This window comes from Palaemon carinicauda, chromosome 2 (genome assembly GCF_036898095.1).
Source record: "Palaemon carinicauda isolate YSFRI2023 chromosome 2, ASM3689809v2, whole genome shotgun sequence".
NCBI lineage: Eukaryota > Metazoa > Arthropoda > Malacostraca > Decapoda > Palaemonidae > Palaemon > Palaemon carinicauda.
In genome coordinates, this window is record NC_090726.1 from 29343291 (window position 1) to 29368834 (window position 25544).

Below are 25544 nucleotides of genomic sequence, written 5' to 3' on the forward strand. Positions count from 1 at the left end.
GGATCGGAGTTGTGGGGAATGAAAGTGACGGAGAGACAGAAATTGAATGTGTTTGAGATGAATTGTCTAAGGAGTATGGCTGGTGTATCTCGAATAGATAGGGTTAGGAACGAAGTAGTGAGGGTGAGAACGGGTGTAAGAAATGAGTTATTAGCTAGCGTGAATATGAATGTGTTGAGGTTGTTTGGCCATGTTGAGAGAATGGAAAATGGCTGTCTGCTAAAGAAGGTGATGAGTGCAAGAGTTAATGGGAGAAGTACAAGAGGAAGGCCAAGATTTGGGTGGATGGATGGAGTGAAGAAAGCTCTGGGTGATAGGAGGATAGATGTGAGAGAGGCAAGAGAGCGTGCTAGAAATAGGAATGAATGGCGAGGGATTGTGACGCAGTTCCGGTTGGCCCTGCTGCTTCCTCCGGTGCCTTAGATGACCGCGGAGGTAGCAGAAGTAGGGGATTCAGCATTATGAAGCTTCATCTGTGGTGGATAATGTGGTAGGGTGGGCTATGGCACCCTAGCAGTACCAGCCGAACTCGGATGAGTCCCTTGTCAGGCTGGGAGGAACGTAGAGAGGAGAGGTCCCCTTTTTTTTTCATTTGTTTGATGTCGGCTATCCCCCCAAAATTGGGGGAAGTGCTTTGGTATATGTTTGTAGTCTTTTCTAGTATCCCCCTGGTCAAAGAATTTGTTTGTGGAAATAAATTAGGAGGGTTTAAAAATAGCCGATTAGTCTATAAATATAGCATTAACTCTTATAAAATAAATTGCTTATAAGTTGTTACATAACAAAGTGAGGCACAGATCACAAGACAACTTTCCATCCTGAGACTGACTCCTAAATAAAATTTGAGGGTTTATACTCACATAGGAACAAATAACAAATTTTGAAACCAATTTAGTCTTTCGTGGGATATAGAAACAATGTATTTTATTATAATCCCACTTCAAATGAACCCCACATTTGTCTCTAGCACAGTTGTATTCTTAATCAAAAACCTTTTGAAAGCTTGCTGCTATATAAAATATTTAGGTTGTATATGTCGGAAAGTTAGAATTGCTAAAAAGATTTGCAATTTTTGTTATACTAGACTTATTAGTGTGGACAATTTGTATTTTCCTTGAGCTCACAGTCTTAATTCCTCACTGGGTGTGTACTTTGCAGTGCCCCCTTGCTTAGCAGGATATAGGTGTGGAAACTTCTTTGCATTGCACCCTAAGCTTCAACTACAATACTTTCTGTCCTATATCTCTAATATGTTCCCTTAGATCTCTCACCATCAAAATGTCCAGCTTTTAATTTTATCTTGCCGTAATCCTGAATTTTTATTGATAACAAAGGCCTTTTTTTTATGATAAAAGTCTAGAAATTTTACTTTGTGGTAGGCTCAAGTTGTCTTCTTGAATTTTGATATACATTACATACAGGAACCCAGTGAGACATCTAGCAACTCCACAGTTTAGCTTCTTATTTCCTTGCTAATTGAGTAACTATTAAGCTGTGAATGATTTACAATACAGTAGAATGTCGCAGGTTTAGGAATAAAATCCTTTTTTTTTTTTTTTTTTTTTTTTTTCCCTTGATTTTGCTCATTATCTCCAGATGAAATGGGAATTACAAAAAAAGAAGTCTTACCACATGATACAGAGAAAAAAGCAAAAATAACCCAAAGATTAAAAGACAAATAACCCGAAGACTAAAATACAAAATATTGGATGAAATTGGTCAACATGGCTCATACACCATGCAGGGATTTTACCCTACAGGCTAGCCTCTTCAACTGAAAGAAAGGAGACTCACAATGGTTTTGAAAATGAATACCATAGAAAATGGTAAGGGAACAGAGTGGGAACAGGCAACCTCTTAATGAAACCACCAAACGTCCTTTGCCCTTTCATTAACCCTTTTACCCCCAATGGTATTTGGAACTTTCCAACCCTCAACCCCCAGGCATTTTTCTTTTTCGACCACGTTTTGCAATATTTTTTTTTTTAGATTGCGCTGGCAGCCTTAATATTCATCATAGAGAGGTCAGGTTGGTCTCATTATTTTGGAAAATGCCTGAAGTTGCTCATAAAGTTATCAAAAATATGCAAATAGCAGCTCTTTGCAACAACGTACTGGTATGTCCATGGGGTTTAAGGGATAAGTTTTGTGAAATGTACCAGTACATCCATTGGGGGTAGAAGGGTTGAAGTGTGCCCATAAACCTGTTTAAAAACAAGAATGAGAGAAAACGGATAGAATTGCAAGCTTGAATGTACCCCTCAAGCAGAGAACCCCTAATTCAGAGGAAGATCACAGTACAGGATATGGCACTCTTCAAGTCAAGAGAATATTGATTTGAATTTTGAGTGTCCTAGAAGGACTGCTTACCATAGCTAAAAGTCTCTCTTCTACCCATACGGTGAAAGTAGACACTGAATAATTACAGTACTTAACAATTTGAGCGATAAATAATGATGGGGTTTGCTTTTTGTCAGGTATGTGAAGAATGTGTTGTATGTTTAAAGCATATTCCAAGATATTTGGTAAATGTAGGTAGAATGAAATTAATCCTACTCTGAGAGGGATCCTGTGATGTACTATCAGGCCAGGGAAATGACTCAATAGTTTTCTAATGGTAGTATCTCAAGGGTTGCTGGTGCCTTAGCCAACCCACTATCCCCATTTCTACTATACTTATTGATCTGATTTTCTATTCTTGCAATTATGTATGTTGATTGCCGTTTTCATCTGTTTTTGTTTCAGCCGTGAAAAGTGGGAAGCAGCATTGCAGTGTATAGCTGTTTTAGATGTCTTGATTTCGTTAGCTCGTTACTCCACTGAGACTAGTACTGTCAGGCCTCAGCTAGTTCTACCTGGAGATGATGTAAAAGTATGTCTACCCAAGTGAAATTAATTTTTGTGAGAAGTGTTTTTCAAGGTCATGTCAAATATGGAATTTCTTGTATAAAGTTTCTTTTATATAGTTTTTTAAAATAGTTAGGGCAAGAAAGGGGCCTAATCCTTCTCCCTGAAAAATAATGCATTTTAAATGTTTTCATTTTGCAGCCCTTCATAGAAATCCGGGATGGACTACATCCCTGTGTTGTGACGACATACAGTGGAGATGAATTCATCCCCAATGACCTGGTGGTGAACAGCTCGAGCGAAGACGCCCATTCTCATCTAGTATTGGTCACTGGTCCAAACATGGGTGGAAAGTCAACCTTAATGAGGCAGACTGCATTGATATGCTTGCTTGCTCAATTAGTAAGTTCCATATATCTTTTTCTAAAGGGGGAGGGTAGGCTGTGGCAACTTAGCAGTACCAGCCGAACTCGATTGAGTCCCTTGTCAGGCTGGGAGGAACGGAGAGAGGAGAGGTCCCCTTATTTTGTTTCATTGTTTGATGTCGGCTACCCCCCAAAATTGTGGGAAGTGCCTTGGTATATATATGTATGTATATATCTTTTTAAATTAACCTCTCCTTTTAGTTGATGGGCTGTTTTGTTTTGGTGCACAAAGGTGACCTTTCAGCGTTTTTGTATACTGTAATTGTAAATTTAGTCTCATTTCTTTACACCAGAATGTCATTTTCTATTTTCAAGGGATTTTTTTGGGGTGGGGAGGGAGTTAATCTGCTGTGTGGTCTCTATGGACTTTCTTGTGAAAGGCTAGTACAGGGAATCCAACACAACATAAATACTAAAGAAAAGAAATATTGTCTCCCCTGCACTTAGGCCAGTGTATCAAAGTGCAAATCAAGGATTCAGTGTGTATAAGAGACAGAGTTCAGGTGCTCTTGAACTCTAATACAGCCCCTCCAATGCTGAAAACAATCTTACTATGGGTAATGTCATTTCTATGTCATCTTTGCATAGTCAAATGAATCAACTCTACAGCTGGGAACCAGTTTACCTGTGCATTTACTTGCACTCAACCTCCATCTATTATTTCTTCGTCATAGAGTCAACATCTCTGAAGTGAAGAATCTTGGAATACGATTAAGATGGTAAAAGAAATCATATTTTGGTTATCACTATTTTTATTTTAAATAGACTTGAAATAAATTGGATTTTGGTTGAATGCGCTGATGATTGAGTTTAGCCAATATTTTGATTTCTGAATCATATGGCGTTGTTATCCGTTGTCCTAACTTCTTGAAACATGGATGGGATTTAAGCTGATTACTCTTCTCAGTGTTAAAATTTGATATCCCTTTTTGATTTATTACTACAGTAAATTTAGATTCATCGTATTAATTTTTTTTTTTTTTTTTGCATTTCATAATAACTTCTCTTTCAAAAACCATTATCATCCTTATTTGGTTGTGGTCCTTGATTGTTATGTTATGCTTTACCAGGTCTTCTATTTGCTATACTGTAAAATCATGTCATATGTATTGTACCAGTAATGAGATAAAGCTAAAAAAGAATTTTAAAGCCTTGTTTTAGAGTACCCTGTAACCTTAATTTAGTTTTTATCCGCAATTGTTACAATAATTCATAATTTCCTAATTTGTGTGTCGAATGATTTAGTTTGAATTCACTTATGTATTCTCTACATATAAACTGTTTGTTTTTGGGAGGCTTGCTTAAAAAGTTGAATTCATCATTGCTTGTTTCATATCAATTGTAATGCAAGTAATTGAATAAGTAATGTAAACAAGTTGCTAATGTAGGATTCTGGCTAGAATTAAGCATTTGGTTACATGAAAAATAACCTTTCATTTGCATGTAGATAAGATTTAAGGAATGTAGGAAGGCAAAGTAGTAGTATGGGACTCATTTATTACCTTTTCTCTTTCTAGGGTTCATTTGTTCCTGCCAGCTCCTGTCAGCTTTCCCCCATAGACAGAATATTTACTCGCTTGGGTGCCTCAGATCGAATTATGATGGGAGAGAGCACTTTCTTTGTGGAACTCGCAGAAACCTCTTCCATTATTCAGCATGCCACTCAGCATTCGCTTGTACTAGTTGATGAACTAGGTAGGTGTTTATGCAAAAAAACTAATCAATAGTACTTCTACCTCCTCCTTCTCCTCTCTCTTTTTTTTTTTTTTTTCTCTCTTCTTCTTCTTCTTCTACCCCAACCAAAGGGCCTTTATTAGATTCTTTCAATCATCCCCCTTTTTTTGAGATCCATGGAGGATTCAACGACTTAGTAATTCGGCGAAGAAGCTACCACATAGATAATCTATTCCCAACTAACTAGACCATGTGGTCCTTTGGCATATATGATTTTTTGTATGCTCTACTGAGCGTACTACTTTGTTAGGATGGTTCTGAATTATCAAGAGTTATCAGTAATATTGGATTTTTCCACAATCATGAGTCATTGGTACCCATAAGTAGTTTCAGTTGGATGAGGATGTTCCAAGAGGGAGCCTTCTCATGCAGTACATCACAGATGTCAGTTTCCTTTGACTTTTGTATGATGTAGACATGGTAGCTATAATATTCTTATCTTTTTCTTAATCTATTTTTCTTGAAAAAGTTATGATAGTGACTCCCACTTAACTTTTGTTACCACTTCCTTTTTTTCCCCACTCTGTTCTCCAACCTCCTTTAACTTCATAGTGTATTTTCCATGTTTTCCTCCCAATTGCACCCCAGTGTTTCATGGCCTCCCTAGTTCCAGACTGTCTACCTCAGATTCTTTAAAGCCATTATAGTTTGTTACTTTACGTACATTGATAATTTGTAGGAAGTATTTTGTTTTGGTCAATGATGCTGGCATGTTCAGAATGCTTTAGGTTAACTGGTTTAAGATGATGAATTTCTTCTTCAAAGATGAAGCAGTGACTGTTTTTGGATAATTATGAAAATTAAGTTGGATTTGAGCATCAGTTCTTTTACATAAATACTTGTTTTAACATTTTATATTTATAAATTAGTACTGGTATATTTAGTTTGAGGATGGAACTATTTGCAATTTTGTCTTTATTGTGCTTTGCATTTGTGTGGGTAGGGGCACCTAGTTAGGTTGTATCCTAAGCATCTACCTATTAACGTTATATACTAGTATATATCTTTATATAACATATAAGGAAAGAAAAGATTGGTATTCATGGTTCTTCCTTATCAACCTACTCATCTATTCTGTGAATCCATTTACAGTAAAAGTTAATTTTATATATATTCTTCTTTATTGTTAGGAAGAGGAACTGCAACTTATGATGGTACGGCAATAGCATCCGCTGTAGTTCAGGCTCTGGTTAAATTAAAGTGTCGGACATTATTTTCAACCCATTACCATTCTCTCGTGGATGACTTTGGTAATATGAAGAATGTCTCTCTTGGTCACATGGTAAGTTATGGTCATTATCTTTCATTGTATATTGTAAGCCCTACTGATGCTTGGTAATATATTGGGATTTCAGTGAACTTCTCGACCCTTTTGTTGAAATATTTTGGTACAGAAATTGGTGATGATTCATGCTTAATACTATTTGAAATCCTTTGCCCCTTTCGTATTTTCTTAGATTATTTGTTAACAAATTAATATATCTAGACAATTTGCAGAGTAGAGTTTTGATTTTTAGTTAGATAAGAGTTTTGATTGGTTTTAAAATCCATTTATAGCCAACTTCATTTGGTTTTAGTTTCTTATTGGCTTTCAATAGTCTATAATGAGGACTAATGTTAATCCACAGAATTAGTGCTTGGTAATTTCTTGATATTGCATTATAAAGAAAAGTGCTTTATTGCTTTGACAAAAAGATTCTATTCCCTCTTTCTTACAGGCTTGCATGGTAGAGGGTGAAAATGAAGAGGATCCATCTCAGGAGACCATCACATTCTTATATAAGTTCACCAAAGGGGCTTGCCCAAAATCATATGGTTTTAATGCAGCTCGTTTGGCTGATCTTCCAGATGGTGTGATAAGAAAGGGTAGCCAAAAGGCACGGGAGTTAGAGAATTTCACTATAAAGAAGCGATTGTTCTGCAAAATATTTGAAAGCAAGAGGGAAGTTTCCAAAGTCCGAGATGCGCTAAAGACACTGGTAGATGTTCATTAGTAACAGATGAATTCCCCTTGGAATCATTGAATATGCAGGTAAAATTTATCTTGTTAATTCATGTAAAAGAAGCTGCTATTGCTACCAGCTATATCACTGGTGTTGTATGTGAAGCCTTTCAGGGTTTGTATATACATGAACATATGTTTATCCCCTACCTCATATTCCTTCGTCCCATTTTGCAGTACACAGTTATGGTTTTTGGGGGAATGGGATGTGTTGTGTCATGCATGACTAATTTTAAAGCTGACAGTCATCAATTCATGAGCATTTAACCCAACTATCCCTGGTTTTTAGAAACAAAGCATACACATAATTGAAGTAATAATAAAAGTTATGGATATTCAGAATGTGCCATATCTTGCTGTAATCTCTGCAAAGTTCATGTGAAGTCTTTTACATTTATACCTTGCCAAGAGCTTGACAAGGTTTTTCATCTTCATTATCGAGAAGTAAGATTTATGATGAGAGGACAAACAAGGATTGCCAAACTATGAGGGGCAAATATGAAGTAGTACCGTTAGCTACAGGAATTTTCTTTACTAACATCTAGAAGCGGGTTCAAGATAAAACTGGAAGTGTTAATTAACCTTTTCATCGAGGAACCATCAAAACTTATCTCAAAGATTAGTAATTAAAATTGACTTTGTTGCGTATCTTCGCACTTATTATTTTCCATTAATTTACTTGATTGCCTTAAATTTCTCTCTTAGTCAGTGGTTCATTGTAACTTCCAGTCAACTCTCTTAAATCTGGCATGCAATAGCTTTTTGATAATAGGAATACATAGGAATGCTCTGTTAAAAGAGAGCATTCAGGCAGTATCATCTTCCACAAAATGTTCATTGACAGCAGTTGCTCATCCTAAACATCTGTAGTAAGTTCTTTTAGACCAAAGTCTTAATGCTAGTTTTATTTTTCTGAACAGCCGCAGTCCTTAAATACTGATGATGTCTTCATAAGGGATGTGACATTAGGGAGGCAAGTATAACACTTCTGTAATTTCACAGTACAGTAGTCTGATTTTGGGGGTTTACTGGAGCATTGTCATGAGGAGAAGCAGGAATTCAATTCAATCAATCTGGAGTACTGTATAGTTCAAGGGCTAATGAATCATAGCAAACCATAAACATAGTTTATAGCTAAATATCCCTACCATTGGATTGGATTTCTGGGATTAGGTAAATGTGATACTAAACAATTTCCTTTAGTACATTGAGTGATAGCTTGGGGATATATCATTGGATGCCTTGAACTTGAGAGAAGTTTTATCCTCTCATACAAAGCTTCTTTCATATGAAGCTTGTATCATCCAAACTAGGATCTACTAAGCACAAAATCAGTTGCCTAGGATATTTTTGAGATCTTGTCAGCCTCCTTATCAGTAGCCACATTTTCATATAATGTTAAAATTTAATTTGGCATATAAAGCCCTCAAACTGGATTGGCATGTCAAGTTATTGTTAATGCTCTGAGCATCCATCCCATCCCTTTCCCAACATACCATTCAGGTGAAGAATTGTGGTTGCAGAAATTTGGTGTTTGTCATTGAGTAATCTCCAAAAGAAGATATATACAGTAAGCATAAAATAGTAAACCTTGGACCAAGTGTACTGCAAATTTTTATCCCTTGATTATGTTAATGAAATTGAAATTGTGTATTTAAAATTATTCAAAATTCAAGGATAGGTAATAAAGAGTTGAATATGAAATGCAAAATTTATAGACAGTTGTACAAGCTGCTAGCATTCTAGTAAGATACGATGTGTAAATTTGTATATTTTTTATAATGATTCAGAGCTATGGTTTTGAGTTTCACAAACTAACAATTTACATTTATGTGAAGCATGGTACAAATCTCCCTCTATTTATGGTGAAGGGAATACATTGTTTTAATCATTCCAACTGTAAGGATGATTTGTTCAGAGTATGTATATCCTTATGGAACAAGTTTATAAGAATGAAGTTGTACTACTGCCCTGCACTCCATTTTTTGACAGGGACAAGTTCATTCATTTGAAAATGTTACAGAAAATTATTTAAAATGCTTTAGTTCTAAAATATAATTTTCCTCTTTATTGATACAATATATTTTCCATGAATTAACTGTATGATGTACAGTAGTAGGTGAAGAGGCTCATTGTTTCATGGACATAACGTTATATTTTTTTTCTAGAAAATTGAAGGTAAATGGGGACACGGACCGAAAATGGTATGGTAAAATTAAATGGTATAGAAGATATGCTAAAAGATCTCTGGGATAAGTAGCCATCTGTAAATTTGCCTGATGTTGATTCGAGTTATGAAACTTGAGCTTTGCATGAATAAATATTTAACAATTTAAATAATGAACCTCATAAATAAAATTGTTTATTTTTTATTTACTGTAGTTTGATTGGCCTTTATAAGTTGTTTGGATTATTAGGCCCAACACCAAGGAGTGGAATGCCATTTAGTGTGCAGGTTCAACTAGGAGAAACTCTACCGTTACACTTTGATATAAAAGTTACGAGATTAACAGCAAGAAGGGAGAAATCAATGGGAACGGAGGTATAGTAGAAGACGAAAAAGCAGATGTGTGCCCAAGGGATGCTACAAAGACCTGTAAGTAATGTCTGCAGTGCATAACAAATTGATTGCTTGGAGTCCATAGCGAGGGTTAACAGGAGAAAATTGTTAAATGCCAATATTGCAAATTGAGTAACTAGGAAATATTAGCTACTGTTAAATGCATAAGAAATTTGGTGGAAATTCTTTCTGTTGCAGATTCAGAGGTAGGCCATAATTCAGATTTTACAGGAGAGAAGTTTACTGGGTACTCAGATTGTATTATAATAATGGACTTGTTAAATTGTCTTGGTAGAGAAATTGCAGGTGGTGTAGCCAAGAGTACAGGTTTGGTTGCAAATTTTGTAATAAGTGAAGGAAAAAGTGTTTCAGGTTGCAACAGGTTCAGATCACAGAAATATTCTTTGATTACATCTCTTTTGGGTACCATTATGGACTCAGGTAGGATTACTATGGTGGCAGAATAAGTAGTTAGTAGGACTCAGCATGACACTTGGAGGTCATTCTTGTACAGGTCTACTGTACTACTGATTTTTCATTCTCTCCTTCCAGCTTCTCTAGGCTCCTCTTTCTGCAACAGAGAATGTGTCATCAGAAAGCCTTTTGGGTTTTACCATCCTTTGGTCACCTTAGTAACTGCTGAGGTAAGGTAGCAGCATGTGAAGCTTCATTTCTGGTGGTTAACGGGGGAGGGTGGACTGTGGCACCCTAGCAATACCAGCCAAACTCAGCTGAATCCCTCGTCAGGCTGAGAATAGCTAAGAGAAGAAAAGTTCTTTTATTCTATTTTTATTGTTGGTTACCCCCCCCCCCCCCCTCAAATTGGGTTAGTGCCTTGTCAAATATTATCTTTGGAGATTAGAATTGTTCCTATGCAAAATGCAAACCTTCTTACTGTAAATAGGGAGATCATTTCGGCCAAACTTAAATGCCTGTTGAATTCATAAAGAGGTATTTAATGACAGGTACAGTAGTGTTCCCGGCCAATTGTCCTACCCTACCACCTGTCGATAGACACTCAATTTGAATTTTGGCCGCAACTAATACTGATGTATCACGTCATCCTTATCCAATCGTAACATTTTACTTTTTCTTACAGAAAATGAATGGTGCCTCTTGTTTGCTGTAGTGAATATGTAAAACAAGAAATTCATACTGTACTTGCCAGGGAAAGGTGGACATTACAATCGGTTTATAAGTAAACCGCCCTGCCCGTAGGTTCACTCTACATCTTATGGGGGCACGATTATTCACAATCATCCTTCTTTCTGGAGTGCGGGTTGTAGCCTCCAGTGCAGTGACAGACGTATGCCCTGAGGAGGAAGGAGAGAGCTAAGCCTTCACCAGTGTCCGTCTTGGCAACAGTCAGAAAAACATAAAAAACATCTTTCCATGCATCCGTCTTCTGAGTTAGAGTATCTGCTGCCGCCATCGCTGTGCATACACTTCTGGTTTGGTACCCAGGAGTAGGAAAGCGTTTCCTACACTACCCATCTTTCATATACCCAAGTTCATAAGGGGTTTCGGTGCCCTCTGTCTTCATTCTTATCTGGATGGTGGACTCCTCCCTCATCCTGTGATACTCCAGTAGAGAACGTGACACCATTGGAGGCTGTCGTTGTACACTTGCATCCAATGAAGACTATGAACCTATTCTCCAAACGCTGGGGCCATGGAGCCGTGGCGCTATTCACAGAGAAAAGTGGGAGTTACTTACTCCTTCTGTGATCAGTCCCAGGGATTCTTCCCCTGCTGTTGTTGGCCCTCCCAGCCCTTCATTGGCTCCCAGGTACATTCCTGGTTCTGTCCATGGGACAGTGCAGTCATACTCAGGGAGGGCAAGTGAATCACTACGTCCTAAATTTACGCTACCTGTGTATGAGGGTGCTCAGGATCTGGTTGCCTTTGAACTCCAGACTATGGACCGATGCCAACTGAGGCAGACTATCTCAAGTCAGATTCTTCATTCATGAATGTCCTTGCATTTATCCATGAAGGCAAACTAGGGAGGCTACCTTGGCACTGCCTTCAATTCAAAGAGAACCTTGGTCATTGATCGTCACTTCGGTACTCCTCAAGGCTCGAGCCCATCCTTGGAGCTGCCATGGACACATCTGGTTAAGATTGATGATCAGATCTGTGGATTGGAGAATTCTCAAGTCCAGTCAGTCAAATAGGATCTTATCCCCCCCTTCTCCCCACTCTCAAGGCAGAGAAGGTTCTATGCATAAGAGCATGCTGCGTCATCATCTCTTCTGCAGGTTGAATCTGACTCTGCGGAAGGTACATCCTTCTCGACCTCTTTAGTCATTGGAGAAGTACAAAAGTTTTGTGCCGTTGGGTGGGAAGGCAGTGACCTAATTTGCACACGAGTTAGCAAACTAGTGGCTTCTGGGTTTTGAAGAGAAGTTAGTCCACAGGTAGCTCTGTTGCTTTAAAACTTCGGTGGAGTAAGTAACATCTCTCATTCCAAGGAGCTGCTTGCTGGCAGCAGTGGAGTGGAGAACTGGTTAGGAGACACTGATCCATCATGTAGTTTTCCTCAACGGCCGTGGCCCTTCAAAGGGAACTCACTAACCTCTCGTGTTCACCGAAACCTGCAGGATCAGGTGTAAGGAAGGGCCCCGAGTCAGCTCCTACACCCCGGTTAGGACTACCCTAATCTTATGATGGGAGCCTGTCCATACACAGCCTTTTTGAGCCCCCAACCAGGTTCCTTTTCGAAAGGGCAGTGGTGGGGAGAGGAAAGCACTGATGCCAGAGTTCCGTCTCTCCTAATGCCAAGTCATGGGCAATTATTTAATCAATTCTATTGTCATCCAAAACAGAACCCAATAATAGGGTGGAAAATTTGAAGCAGTTTTAACTAAACAGGCCTGCTAATCCCAAACCAAACTTAATCCTGATGGCTTATAAATTTCTTTTCTAAAAGAATATCAATCACACCTAGAGAATCTGCAAAGAAAAATATTTCAAGATTACTTTACTTTTTTACCCACAAATGGCATTTCTTTAGTAACCAGATTGCAAACCTCGGCTTCCACTGATTAAATCTCTTCCTAATATTCTGCATGTAACCTGCTACCTTTCTTAGTTCACTTATTCTGTTACTGACACCTTCTTAAATCTTACATGTACCTGAAATATATTTACCCCAAATTTTGATTTGGTAAATTACTGTAATTCGTTGCTAGGTAGCAACGTGTAACCCTGTCATACCAGTTCAAACATGACCCAATCAGGAAAATAAGGGTGGAAAATAAGGGTATGGAAGTTGTGCAAGTTTCATATCAGCAATGCAATCCCTATGGTGCTCAACTTTCCTGATTGAACAACCAGTATCATTACTTTTGTCCTCATCACTAGCAATATCATCATCGGTACTGGAAGGAAATAAAACATCTGTGGAGGTTAAAAAAAATTATTTAAAAAACATTATACAGTACATGACAGTATCAGATATTGCTTACAAAACTAAAATAAAATAAAAAAGCACAATTGATTAAGAAAAGAATCATAATCACAGTTGAGTCAGGAACTTTCGAATACATTAAGAATAATAAATGCTACAAGATGAAAATTGAACTATGTGCTTTGTTGGGTTGTACGATAATAAGGAGTGAATAATGAGAATCGTTATACACCATCATAACCAGACCAGATTAAAGAAAAATACAATGCAAACAAAGCAAGTAGAGCCAGAGGAAACCATCACACACAGTTACAAAATGTTTTTCCCAAGGAATAAATAAAAGTTGTAAGAAAAACACCTCTTAACTCAAAAAACTTATACTGAAGAAATTACTGTGACTAGTGTGCTGCAAATGTTTGGTATCATAGATGGGACTGTAGTTTTGTGTAAATGTAGGGCAGGAGGCATTCAGGGAACATTATAATTCTCTAAATCCACGCTCAGTTGCAAATGCTCATACTCCTCTATTAGTAGAAAAAAGGAAAGATGGTATGGTTTGGAAATGTGATGGGAATAGATGAAAAGCAGTTAGGCAGAACAAAATATATGAAAGTAAGAGGATGAAGACCAAAAAAATATGGATAGTGACTTAAGACGGGATGGAAATTCAGGTAGAAATCAAAAAAAGGTACAAGAAAGTGTTCAGATAGCATTTCATGTCAACACCACAATAAGAAAATCAGACGTACGAACAGTAAGAGATTTGGGAACTGTAGGTAGTGGAATCCCACAATAATGAACTTTCAAGGGACTATACTTTGCTTGAAAATGTTTATCCTCAAACATTTCCTGGCTACATTTAAAGGTGGGTTTAATATCAACTGCTATTTCTTAAGTACAGACAAATCAGTTTAGAAAATAACATATAAAATATTTGCCTTTACAGTATCTGAGCATAAAAAAAAATCTAAATTTTTAATTAGCACCTAATTACTGTAAAATACCATAAAAAGTGAAAAGACAATAGATATTCTACAGTGGTGTAAAAAGGGTAAACAACCTGATCATAGGGGATCTGCCTACAGAAGGGTGAAATTAGGGTTGCATGTGAAAAACTCCTCTTGTTCTGTACAGCAATATATGTTGTGATTATCCAATTATATTTCTGCTTATGGCGATTAGCGGTCAAAATGTATGAAACGAGGTGCTATTACTAAGAGGATAAAAGAAAAAGAGCACAATGTAGGCGCTCATAACTAACACTTAACCCCATTACCGTGTACTGTAAAGGAGTATCCAACCTCTGTTCGCATTTAGTATTAATAGTGTATACTTTGCATTGTTAGTCTCATTCTTAGAGCAGTGTCATATTGCATTCTAATTTGTCTGATAGTGTTTTTAGCTAGCAAAAGACTCAATGAAATTTATTTACTGAGATACTGCAATAAATTTTTTAAAATAGACATGATCCTCTTGATTGAGGTTTTTATTTCAATTGAGAATTTATTGGGATTCCTATATCTGGAATGTAAAGTACACTATATGATTATAAAAATGAAAAATGGTATACAGCACACATTAACTGACAAAAATTGAAATAATTTTGTATGCATCTAAATATGAAATAAAATGTAAAGTAGTGACTGTTTCACTTACAATAATCGCTTGAGTTATTGGACTTCATGTGCATGATTAAAATACAGTGGGCCCTGATTTTCTGTGGAGTTTTATTCACAAACCCTTATACAGTTTGTGCAGGATAAAAAATGGCTATTGAAATTGTAAAATAACTTTCTATGAGAATAAAATCCTTTTAGATTTATATTACTAAATAAAGTATGAACTGTAATGTTGATGAAGGAAAAACATTACAATTGGAGAAAATATGGCAAAGAATAAAATACTGTTGCAACGGAAAAAAAACATGGCAAGCAAAAGTCATTAGTGTTAGATGAACAACTGTTACTAAATACAGTAGTTGAATCCACAACCACACTAATGCTTTCCATTTAAAAAACCGAAAGTAAAAATTTATAATCTTGATGAGAAAAATAAAATAGATGTACTATACTTAAAGTAAGCATTATATAATTGAAAATACATTCACAGCAAGCCAACTGTTTATCACAGATGAGTTTCAAACGTTATGGAATCTCAAAGAATTAAAAAAAATATATTTTTGTGTATACCATATAGCACAAGAATTAGACTATTTAAGCAAAATATTGCAGAGAAAAATTAACTTAAAAGATATATTTTCTATTTCTCTCTCTATAAACATTATAATAATTGTATACTGTACATATTACATTGATCATACACTAAACTATATTGATATACTGTACAGTACTCCTGTTTTATTTTAAACTTGATTCTTAATTTTTTTTCTTCATACAACCCTATCAATTGTAATGTGTCATTACAAATAAGCTTTTATTTTAATATTAAAAAGTAAATAACCATTTGAAGGCAATTACCTGACAGCTTGATTTCTCACAAAAGTAAAGTACTGTACAGTAACTCTTTCTGTCCTAACAGAATTTTGCATAAGTACTTTTTATATACCAGTTTCAGTCCTCCTTTAAGGATGATTCATAATATGAACTTGTGAACACCATTAAAGTTAGCAATTGCACCTTAAAGCCTAATATGTGATTTGTTATAAGATTAGGTTAGCTGTGTTATTCTCAAAAGACGGTGATATGCAGAAGAGTGGAAGAAAACCCCCACAGATAAAAGGGCCAACTGTATTATGATAAATGAAGTACTGTATTGCATATATATAAAATACATGAAAAATTGACAAAACCTTGCTAAAAATAACTTTATCTAGTTCATGACAAAATTAAAATTAAAGGTTTTAAATGTTTAGAAATCACGGAAGCAGGACACGTGATGAGTAAAATATGCATTATATCCATGAAAGTTGAAGTGAAGACTGAAGACTTGATTGGAATTACATAGTACGTTTGTCTTATTAGTGACATTAACAGAATCCATTGATGTCACTAATAAAGCTTAAGTACTAACTACAGTAAGGTACTTTCACTTTTCCTTTTGTGGCTATAATATATGGTCATATATTCCTTGTGTATGATACAGTACACTACAGAACTGTACTAAATTTTATCACTTTATGGTCAACACAGTAAATTACCTATTTTGCAAGAGCTAGTATTTGAATGTCACATGATGAATGTGAATTAAGGAATGCTCAATAGATAAAAAAGTTTGGAAATATTCTATAAAATGACTAAAATAACTTTGGCATTTGGAATAGGCTGAAAGGCAGTTGACAGATAATTGACAAATAATTTAAAGTCCAAATTCCACAACCAAAACTTCACAACTCAGAGAATTAAAAAAGGAACCAGTAATGCATATTCTAATGCTGCATTTTTTAAATCAAATTGCTCTGCTGAACAGTCACACTTTATCAAAATTGAACACAACCACCTTCAAAATTATAATTTCAAAATTCACTCAATGAAATTTCATTTAAACTTTGGAAAAAGCAAAAAGTTATGAACGATTGGTTATGCACAAGATTATAATTATACATTTAAATGCCCTTTAAAATACTCAAATAGCAAATAATTTTTATATTTGACAGAGCCAGCTACTGTACTGTAATTTGAGATGTACAAAATTAATTTCTTATTTCTTTGAATAACAGACTGCCTTAGCGAATGCAATTTGGTATACTGTATAAAGTATCTAGATGCTCATGAAGCATGCAACCAAACTGTTCTTAAGCTTTGAATGACTAGCAGGCCATGGCATTTTGTGCTCTTGTAAGGGACACGTTGAAATATACAATAATAAATTTTAGATTAAGGCCAAGTCTTAAGATCTGATGTGAACACAAAATCCTTATAAATTGGTCTATCTAAATTTATGACAACTCCAATGAGTGCATAATTTTGGTTTTATTTTTGCCAAAACGTCAATTCAAGTCTTGGGGTGTCTACTGAAGTAGACAATTTCTGCTATTTCCATGATAAAATATGGCTCAACTGTAATAGCAAACCAAGAAATATTGCCTAAAAATAGATGCAAACAATAACTTTTTCCTTGGGGATTTGCAGCACCAATAACTGAAATAGTAAAACATGAGCGCATCCATTTCATTGGTTGGAGGTGCAAGTCTTGTAGGTATTTTTTAGCATGTAACATCAACCTTTATAAATTTAAACTACTTAAGAAAATAAATAATACTGATAATTTTCTGTTTCCTAAATAACCCATTACTTTTGACTTAGCACATTGTGCCCCACAAGAACTCGGATAGCATTTTTATACTTGAAAAAAAAATTGGCAAGTTGTGGTATGCACACATGATTTCCCATTGTTTATAGTGGCTAGAAACCTCTGGCTCAAAAAGGATAAAGCTTCACTTAGTAAGACTAGAAAGACTAGAAAAGAATATTAATCTAGAGGGGTTAGAACTTGAAAATAAAAAAAACATGGTTGCATTGTACTTGAAATAGAGCTAAAGATATACACAAAGTCAGAAGACACCATCATCAAGTTCTCTCTCCCAATAGCCAATGTTATTTCAGTTATCATTATAAATACAATAAACAGAATAGCAGAAATATGCTTCAGCAAAAAGCACGATGGACATGAGGTTTCACCAAATTTGCTTTTCTTTTGACACTTCTCCATAAATCTTTACAGGATATGTTTTATGTAGGTGAGCTAACAGCCTTTTTCATAGAAGCTTTGACCAAGCTAGTTACCTCACCACTAATTATATTTCCTGTTCTCCTTAACATTGGCAAATTGGCAGAAGAGTCTAGCAGAGCCTACCAACTGTTAATATGCTTGGGATGGATTCCACCCACTTTATAAGAATGATTTGCTACTTGAAAGAATGTTGCAATGAAGATCTTGATTTTTAAAGGATTATCTAACTTTTTCTCGACTTCTGACATTATTAATTTTACGTTAGCTGCTGGTATGGAAACTGATCTTTTTACTGAATGGGGTTTAGGCCAGTACAAGACTGCTTTATCTATCTCAGAGCTATAGTTTTTTTTAAGTATCACTTCCAAAGGGCTTTCTGATCTATGCAGGTTCTTTCCCGTAATCTTGGATTAGATTCGTTAATTGTGGATCATAAGTTTGAGCATTGAAGCTTTGAGGTAATTCAGTTCTCATATGAACTGAGGAAACAATCTGTTGTAAATGTATAAAATAATAAGCAGCAAAATGGAAGAAATGAAATAGGAATGGAGGTGTGATAGAAAGTTTAAAAAACTACGTGTGGCTAGAGGCTGAATGGACGTAGCAAATTAAAGTCTACACTGCATGGTTTGAGGTGCACTGATGGCACTATCCCCCCCCCCCATGGAGTTCCCTACTCTTGGTTATCGGCAGTCGAATTCCTTTCCACCAAGTTTCTAGATGGGTAATGTTAGAAGTAATACAGTAGGTTAGTGGAGAAAAAAGTATGCAGTGATTTTAAAATAAAATTTCAAATAAAGTTATTACTCACAACAAAATGTTAACCTCTAAATTCGACAATATAAAAGACACCTAGTCATTGGGGACCTGGGGAAATCATTGTTGCATACTCCAATCTTATTTTTCCCTGGAAGGACGTAAATGACATTTTGTGGGTAAACAAAATGTGCCATGTTAAAAGAAAAGAGATTTGTATGAAAAAGTTGATAAAGCTGAATAATAGGCATTTTTTAAATATACAGAACACGAAAATGCCTTGAACATAAAAAAAGGAAGCACAAGCCAGTGGACAGTTCAATGAACACATATATATTGGATTAATATAAAACAAAAAGGAAGCACTTTATGGTACCTGCAGAGAGAAGTACATCCTCTGTGACAAGAATGCAACAGCTTTGATAATTTGTTCCTTTGATCAATTATGCCATGTATTCTCTGACAAAATATATCAAACACATGGAATATCACTCCATTCTTAACGCAATTATCTGCAATGAGAGTAAATATTTATCCTTGTCCAAAACTATTGTGACAAACTTAAAATCTCTCAAAGAATGGTCAACATCATGAAAGAACTTTAAAATGCAAATGGCAGCATTTGCTCCTAAAGTTCAAAGAAGAAAAAAATGAAATGCAAACAACATAAGAAAAAAAAAAAAGATGATCAAACAACCTTTGAAAAGTAAAAGTAAAAAATTTCAGTAAAAGTAGCTATAAAATATAAAATTATTGATAACAATAGCAACCTCATACCAAATTCTACCACAACCTGGTGGAGTTCCCTTTGAAAAATCCTTGATTTCAATCTCCATATAACTAATCTGTACTTGGTACAGATTTCAATGGTAAATAAACAACATAAATGCAAAATTATAATGCATGATACTGGTTAATTATGTGCTTACTTCAAACATTCTATACACAATTTTTGTTCATGAGTGTGAATCCTTATGTAGAAATAACAGCAACTGTTCTTCACATGCAATATGAAAGTGTCCTATCACTTACTTCCTAAGAACCTTAAAATTATAATGTACAAAACTAAACCACCAATACACTCTTTTGACCTCAAATTTCCCAAACATATAAAACAAAGAAACAACTGTGTATTTACATAATTTGCAATAAGAGCATATTCTTCCAATTCAAATGCGTCTAGTGTTAACATTTTACCAGCTAAACAATTCAAGAAAAACAAATATCTTGCAATTGAGCAGCCTTTGATGCAAGATGACATCTTAAAATTTTGTTTCTAACCAAGTCTCGAGTGGATATAGTTTGACAGAGTATATTTGTCCCTGAAACAAACAGCTACTCTATTTTTCAACTTCTACAGTATAGGCAACATCTGAAAATTGCAGTACTTAGCAAGACTGATCTGAAGAACCTGGGGGAGATTTTTTTGAGCGTGATTTACTAAAATCAAATTTCAAATATGTTTCAAACATGCGCCGAGCTTGACTTAACACTTTGTTCACATTATGCTGTCTGACCATTTTGTCAAAGTGCATGGCTAATTCATTGTGGTCCATGTTGTTCTCAATAATATGTTGACGGTGCTGGAGAAGAATCGTAATACATAGAAACATGAGAAAAGGATTACCACCACCAAACTCATCAGGAGGGGGTAAACATGGGGTTCCATTCGCTCCACTGCTCATAGTGACTTGCCATCCAGTAACCTCAGTCACTTCCTCACAGGAATTGACGCTAGCTGTCATAGTAGTTTCATTTTCACCTTCCTTTTCTGGTTGGGTAAGCTGGCCATTAGCTTTTGGTGAAAGATGTTGAATTACTTCTGTGGGTTCTTCCTCTTGGCATACAATCTGTATGTCCTTGTCAGTTTCTGGAGATAAGGATGCCACAGGATTTTGCCAGACATCAACTTCACCATCAGAATAGACAGGCATGCCAACATCAGCATCTGAATCCGAGAAACATCTCCTGGGCTTATTTTCAGCTTTAAAACTAGGAGCTAGAGTTGATTTTGACATCTCATTCTTCTTTCTACTCGGAGATTTTTTCTCTTTGGCTGGGGAGCAAGGATTACTTTCACTATCCGAGTCCTTATTTTTCGTCAGTAATTGAAACTCGCGTAAATCTTTAATTTTTCTAATATTTCTAGTTGGGCTATCCTCTGGTGAGGTGCTTTCTTCTCTTATTCGATCTACATTAACAGCATTTTCACCACTTGGTACGCGTGTTCGCACGTGTGATGTATCAATAGGCTGAGACCACGTTCGGCTTAGTTTTTTCACACCTGGCCCGCCGTTGGGCCCATCACAGTCAACACTGGCTGCACGCCTACTAAGGATAGCAGCAAGGCACTCGGCACTCCTATTGGATACACAGGATCTTTGTCTTCTTAGGGCACATATATTGGCATAGTGATTTTGCCGCGGAGTAGTAGGTGGGGCTGGCGTTTGTTCTTTTTGAACTGGATTAAAAGCAACCTGAAAAATCCAAAAGTTAGGTACTGTATAAAATATATGGGGACTTCAAGAGAGTTCTCCTTGATTCTTTATAGTTAGAAAATTCACATTCATTATACTGTCAGCTAATTTTTGCAACAGCATGTCCTGACATTATTTTACTATAAAGGAAAAAAATATTGTAGATTATAGCTGTAAAAACAATATATACAGCTCCAAATCCCCTTAAGAAATGGCTGTTCAATCTATATTCTTTGCATTAGTATTCCTGTTTTCTAGTAATTTTCCTTTTTTATTTTGTTGCTTAAAGCATTGTGCACTTTATTCCTTTTATATACATTAATTGTGTGGTAAGTACTTGCTTTTAGACCCTTTATATAAAAACTAATGCATTTATTTAGGCACAGTATTAATGACAAAATAATTTTGCATATTAGTTTTGTGTGCTTTCATTTTGCTGTGTAGAGTTTTATCACAAACTTAAAATAATTTTATTCTGGTCTACATTGTAAAAAAAAAAAAAAAAAATGCACATTCTTTTGTTAAGAACATCAAAGTTCACAATGATGGTGACCTATAAGGTAATGCTAGTCTTCTAGACAATCAAAGTTAATGACTTCTCATAACTATCACATTTATTCATAGGCAATTTTCTAAACCCTTTCTTTATCGTGCAAGAATAATTCAATTCCAAACCACTATTCCTGAAAACAGGAAACATACTTTCCAAACTAGTAGCAGTAGGTACTTTCTGTTTCTACCTTAACACTTACATCTCTTACCATTGCAATGTAACATACTAAGCTTTTATCTCAGTCCCAACATTCTAAAAGGTTATGCAAGAAAATAAATATATGGTAGCTACAAAAACGGTCTGTCACATGAAAATATTTACAAAGATTGCCTTCATTAACAGTTCTTTAAAATTTTTAATTAATATACTGTAAAGTATATGGAAAGAAAGGAGGAAGGTAACAAACACCTAACTGATTTTTAAATCCTCTAAATGAAAACAAAAAATGTAATCAAGAGAAAATTAATTTCAAAACAAGCTGTCTTTTTCTATTCCATGATATAAGTGTGAAAGAAAAGTAATCACATTTAAGGCACCAAGCTTATTTTTAAAAATATATGAAATTGAAGATCTTTCATTAATCTCAACAACTGCTATCCATACTATTAAAAAGTATGAGGCTCAACTGCACAGAGATTTACAAAAAAAAATTCTTTAAGTGTCATTTAATATCTTGAATGAAAGAATCCTAGTTGATAAAGCCTAAAAGGAAATTTTAAAATCTTAGATTTAATTAAAATGAATGTTCTTATTCGGTAATATGTACATTATTTTATACTATTTCTTTTGAATTGTGTTTTTACTAAGTACTCTCACTCTTATGGAAATACAGTTGAAAACTAGAAAAATGGGACACTCCAGAGATTACTCTACGGGGATGAATGATAATAAAAAAGATCTCTCAACCCCATACACAGTAGATTACTAACCAAAATAAATTATTCAAGGCTCTTAACCCTTTTACCCCCAAAGGACGTACTGGTACGTTTCACAAAAGCCATCCCTTTACCCCCATGGACGTACCGGTACGTCCTCGCAAAAAAATGCTATAAATTTTTTTTTTTTCATATTTTTAATAATTTTTTGAGAAAATTCAGACATTTTCCAAGAGAATGAGACCAACCTGACCTCTCTATGACAAAAATTAAGGCTGTTAGAGCAATTTAAAAAGAATATACTGCAAAATGTACTGGGAAAAAAATAACCCCCTGGGGGTTAAGGGTTGGAAATTTCCAAATAGCCTGGGGGTAAAAGGGTTAAAAACAATTTTATTGCTTCCTAGCACACAAACCCTTTAAAAAAACAAGATAACTACTTAATCTGGCAAATGTACTGTAATTTTATAAGGTTATTATCATTACCAAAGATGTTCAATATCAATTAATGCACATTTAGGAGAAAATCTAATTTCTTTCTATGAACCTCATTTTTATATTACTATAAGTACCAGAGGCTTAAGTACGGCAATGTTACCCCCTTGAAAATGAAAAAACTATACTAATGCCTCTGGTAAGCAATAAAACTAACAATGTCTACCAATAATAACATGCTTTGCATGTCTTATTGTCTCCTTCAGTTGACTTGGAACAAGGTAGACGTGGGCTCCAGATTATAACTTTTTAATGGTTTAAAGATGCTTTCTTCCCGATTTGTTAGCTATTGCCATGTAACTGATAAAGGAATGTTTTTTGGTGACAAAAATCAGCTTTCTCTCGAGTCTCATGCCAGGAACAAATTTTTCATTTAAAGATTCATTGTGAGGAGTGCAAAGGCTCACTGTTCCTCTAGGAAAGTATGTTCCATGGTTGCTGATCAGATTAAAGTTCAAAGCATAAGAAAGGCTTACTTTAAGTTCAAGGGAAAACCTGGAGAAGACCAAGTAAACCGAGTTTCAAGGGAATGATGACAATAATGCCACTAAAACTTTTGACTTTGCAAGATCTAACGAGTTTCGTTTTGACAGTCACAAACCTATAAAACTTTAATGTCATTAGCTTCTTTTGTGGAAGCTCAGAAGACCTACAAATTTTTTTATTAAAGGCTATTTGTTCCCTCACAGATACAAATATTTGGGGTCAGCTCCGGCGTATCTTTTATTACAACCAGATAGAAGAATTATTCTCTTATGGGCCTAGCAACATTATGGTTGCACCACGGACTCACCAGAGCTTCAGTGAGATGATAGTAATGTATACGCTGCCACTCGGCTCTTGGTCGTGACAACAAACCGTCCTCGCCAGTGCTTGTGTGAACCTTTTCTCTGTTTTGTGTGTTTATACAAACTTGCAGCAGTCTTGATGTTCACCCATGTGGTACCTTCATGAGCTGTGTGGAAATGGATCCCCGTCCCTTGTGTACTACATGTAGAGGGAAGAGATGTGAAATGGATTCCCCTTGTGATATTTGTAGGGAAGAGTCACCCTCCCAATGGTAGAAGTATGACAATCATAGGATGAAGAATGCTAAACAAGATCATTCCCCACCAACAGCTTTTTCCTCGAAAGAAGGAAAGAATCTGAAGTATTCTTTTCCTAGCCCTGAACTCGCCCTGGCTAATCCTTCATTACTAGAGATTGCCGAAACTCCAATAACAAAAGATGACAGCCAATCCTTTGTACACGAGTTAATAATGGTATGTCTTCTGCCCTTCATAGCAATGCCAAGATTGCCACTAGTGATCATGACCCTTTAGCATCTTCTATTATACAAACTGAGAATAATGCCTTAGTAGACGTGCCTTTGATATCTACAGAGCTTGAGAATGTTACTCATTCTCCATCTCCTCCAGTGAATGTGTTACACTACAAGCAGTTACTTATTTCAGATATTAGGGATCAAGAAGATTGAAGTCTCTACTATTCTGGCTATAACAGAGGCATCCACGGAAGACGCAAGCCTACTAAATCCAGATGGACTGGGTCGATGATACAGGAGAAGGGGGCAACACAGGGATAATGGAGATAGGGGTGAGGCGCAGGAAAACACCCGGCACAGAGACAACACGCACTTTCGGCCCCTAGACCGACCTACACCCAATCTTAGACATCACATCTACAAGTGCTAGAGCTTTTCTAGGGGTTTATCACTGGGGACATCACAGGAGTCACTGACACTGGGGACACGTTAATCACGCCTTTCACCACTGGCATCTCCAAGGGAGACACTAGCACTAGGGACATAGGAAGAGAGGTAATCTTAGCTACCTGCTCCCTTAAAAACTCAGAAGGCATACTGGAAAGGCCTAAGGAGGCCCAAGCTTTCCTTAGATAAAACTCATCAGTGGTATGCACTGATTTAGCTACAAGGACTCTGCACCTAAAACATACTCCTCAGGGAACGAGCCATGAATATAAACTCAAAAGCAGTGATCCCAGATGCATTTAATGAGAGGTCGGAAGAAGCAAATGACTGACTCGGTGTCATCTTGGCAGTTGTCAAAACAAATCCTGGAGAAGGCTCAGCTCTCTTCCTACCCCTCAAGGCATGCCTATTTCTGCACAGGCCACAACACAGAGATGATTGTGAACAATCATGCCCCTTAAAAAGAGCACAGAGAAAGCATAGACCGACACACAGTTTAACAAAAGCTAGTTACAAAGCCCACCCTTTCCCTAGCAAGTAGGAATCTCATGCTTAACACTCATAGAAATCAGTAGCCAGCATTAATTTCTTGAAAGAAGAAAAGTTCACTAAGGGCGCAACAGTATGTCCATATTCATAGTGTCTGAAAACAAAAGTGAAGAACTTCCAAAAGGTGAGGGGGCATTGCTTTTTGCCTGCGCTCATCCCCTGCTTTAACTATCTTGTTAATGATTTTTCAACATTTCCAGCTTGCACTGAAAACAAATCCCTATTTAAAGAATGGAATTAAAATTTTTCCACTTATTTACAGTAGGAAAAGCAGACAATATGTGTAACTACATTACCTCAAACAAAGGCAACGATTCTTGTGGAGGATCTGGAGGCAGCGAGCTCCATAAAACTTCAAGCATGTGAAGGGCATCATCAAAGGCAAATTCACGTTTTAATTCCAACAATAGCCAACGGTAACAAAACAGGAGATCTTCAGCCTGCAAATATACAATTCAA

At 36.0% G+C, this 25544-nt stretch overlaps 2 protein-coding genes across 3 annotated transcripts in view; one reads left to right on the forward strand and one right to left on the reverse strand.

The window, feature by feature from the left end:
- The window catches only part of Msh6 (DNA mismatch repair protein Msh6), a 72279-nt gene extending 62901 nt beyond the window's left edge, over nt 1–9378 (forward strand). For both annotated transcript variants that reach the window (XM_068354163.1, XM_068354173.1), the window contains exons 20-24: nt 2746–2872; nt 3049–3249; nt 4790–4967; nt 6137–6288; nt 6725–9378. In XM_068354163.1, coding sequence (XP_068210264.1) covers nt 2746–2872; nt 3049–3249; nt 4790–4967; nt 6137–6288; nt 6725–7000 — 934 coding nt within the window. In that variant the 3' untranslated portion in view covers nt 7001–9378. The remainder of the gene's footprint in view (nt 1–2745; nt 2873–3048; nt 3250–4789; nt 4968–6136; nt 6289–6724) is intronic.
- Nucleotides 9379–13341: 3963 nt separating this feature from the next.
- The window catches only part of LOC137623353 (TBC1 domain family member 25), an 89725-nt gene continuing 77522 nt past the window's right edge, over nt 13342–25544 (reverse strand). The window contains exons 9-10 of the mRNA XM_068354186.1: nt 25382–25525; nt 13342–20902 (exon numbers count right to left, since the gene is read on the reverse strand). Of these exons, the coding sequence (XP_068210287.1) occupies nt 19814–20902; nt 25382–25525 (1233 nt within the window). The 3' untranslated portion in view covers nt 13342–19813. The remainder of the gene's footprint in view (nt 20903–25381; nt 25526–25544) is intronic.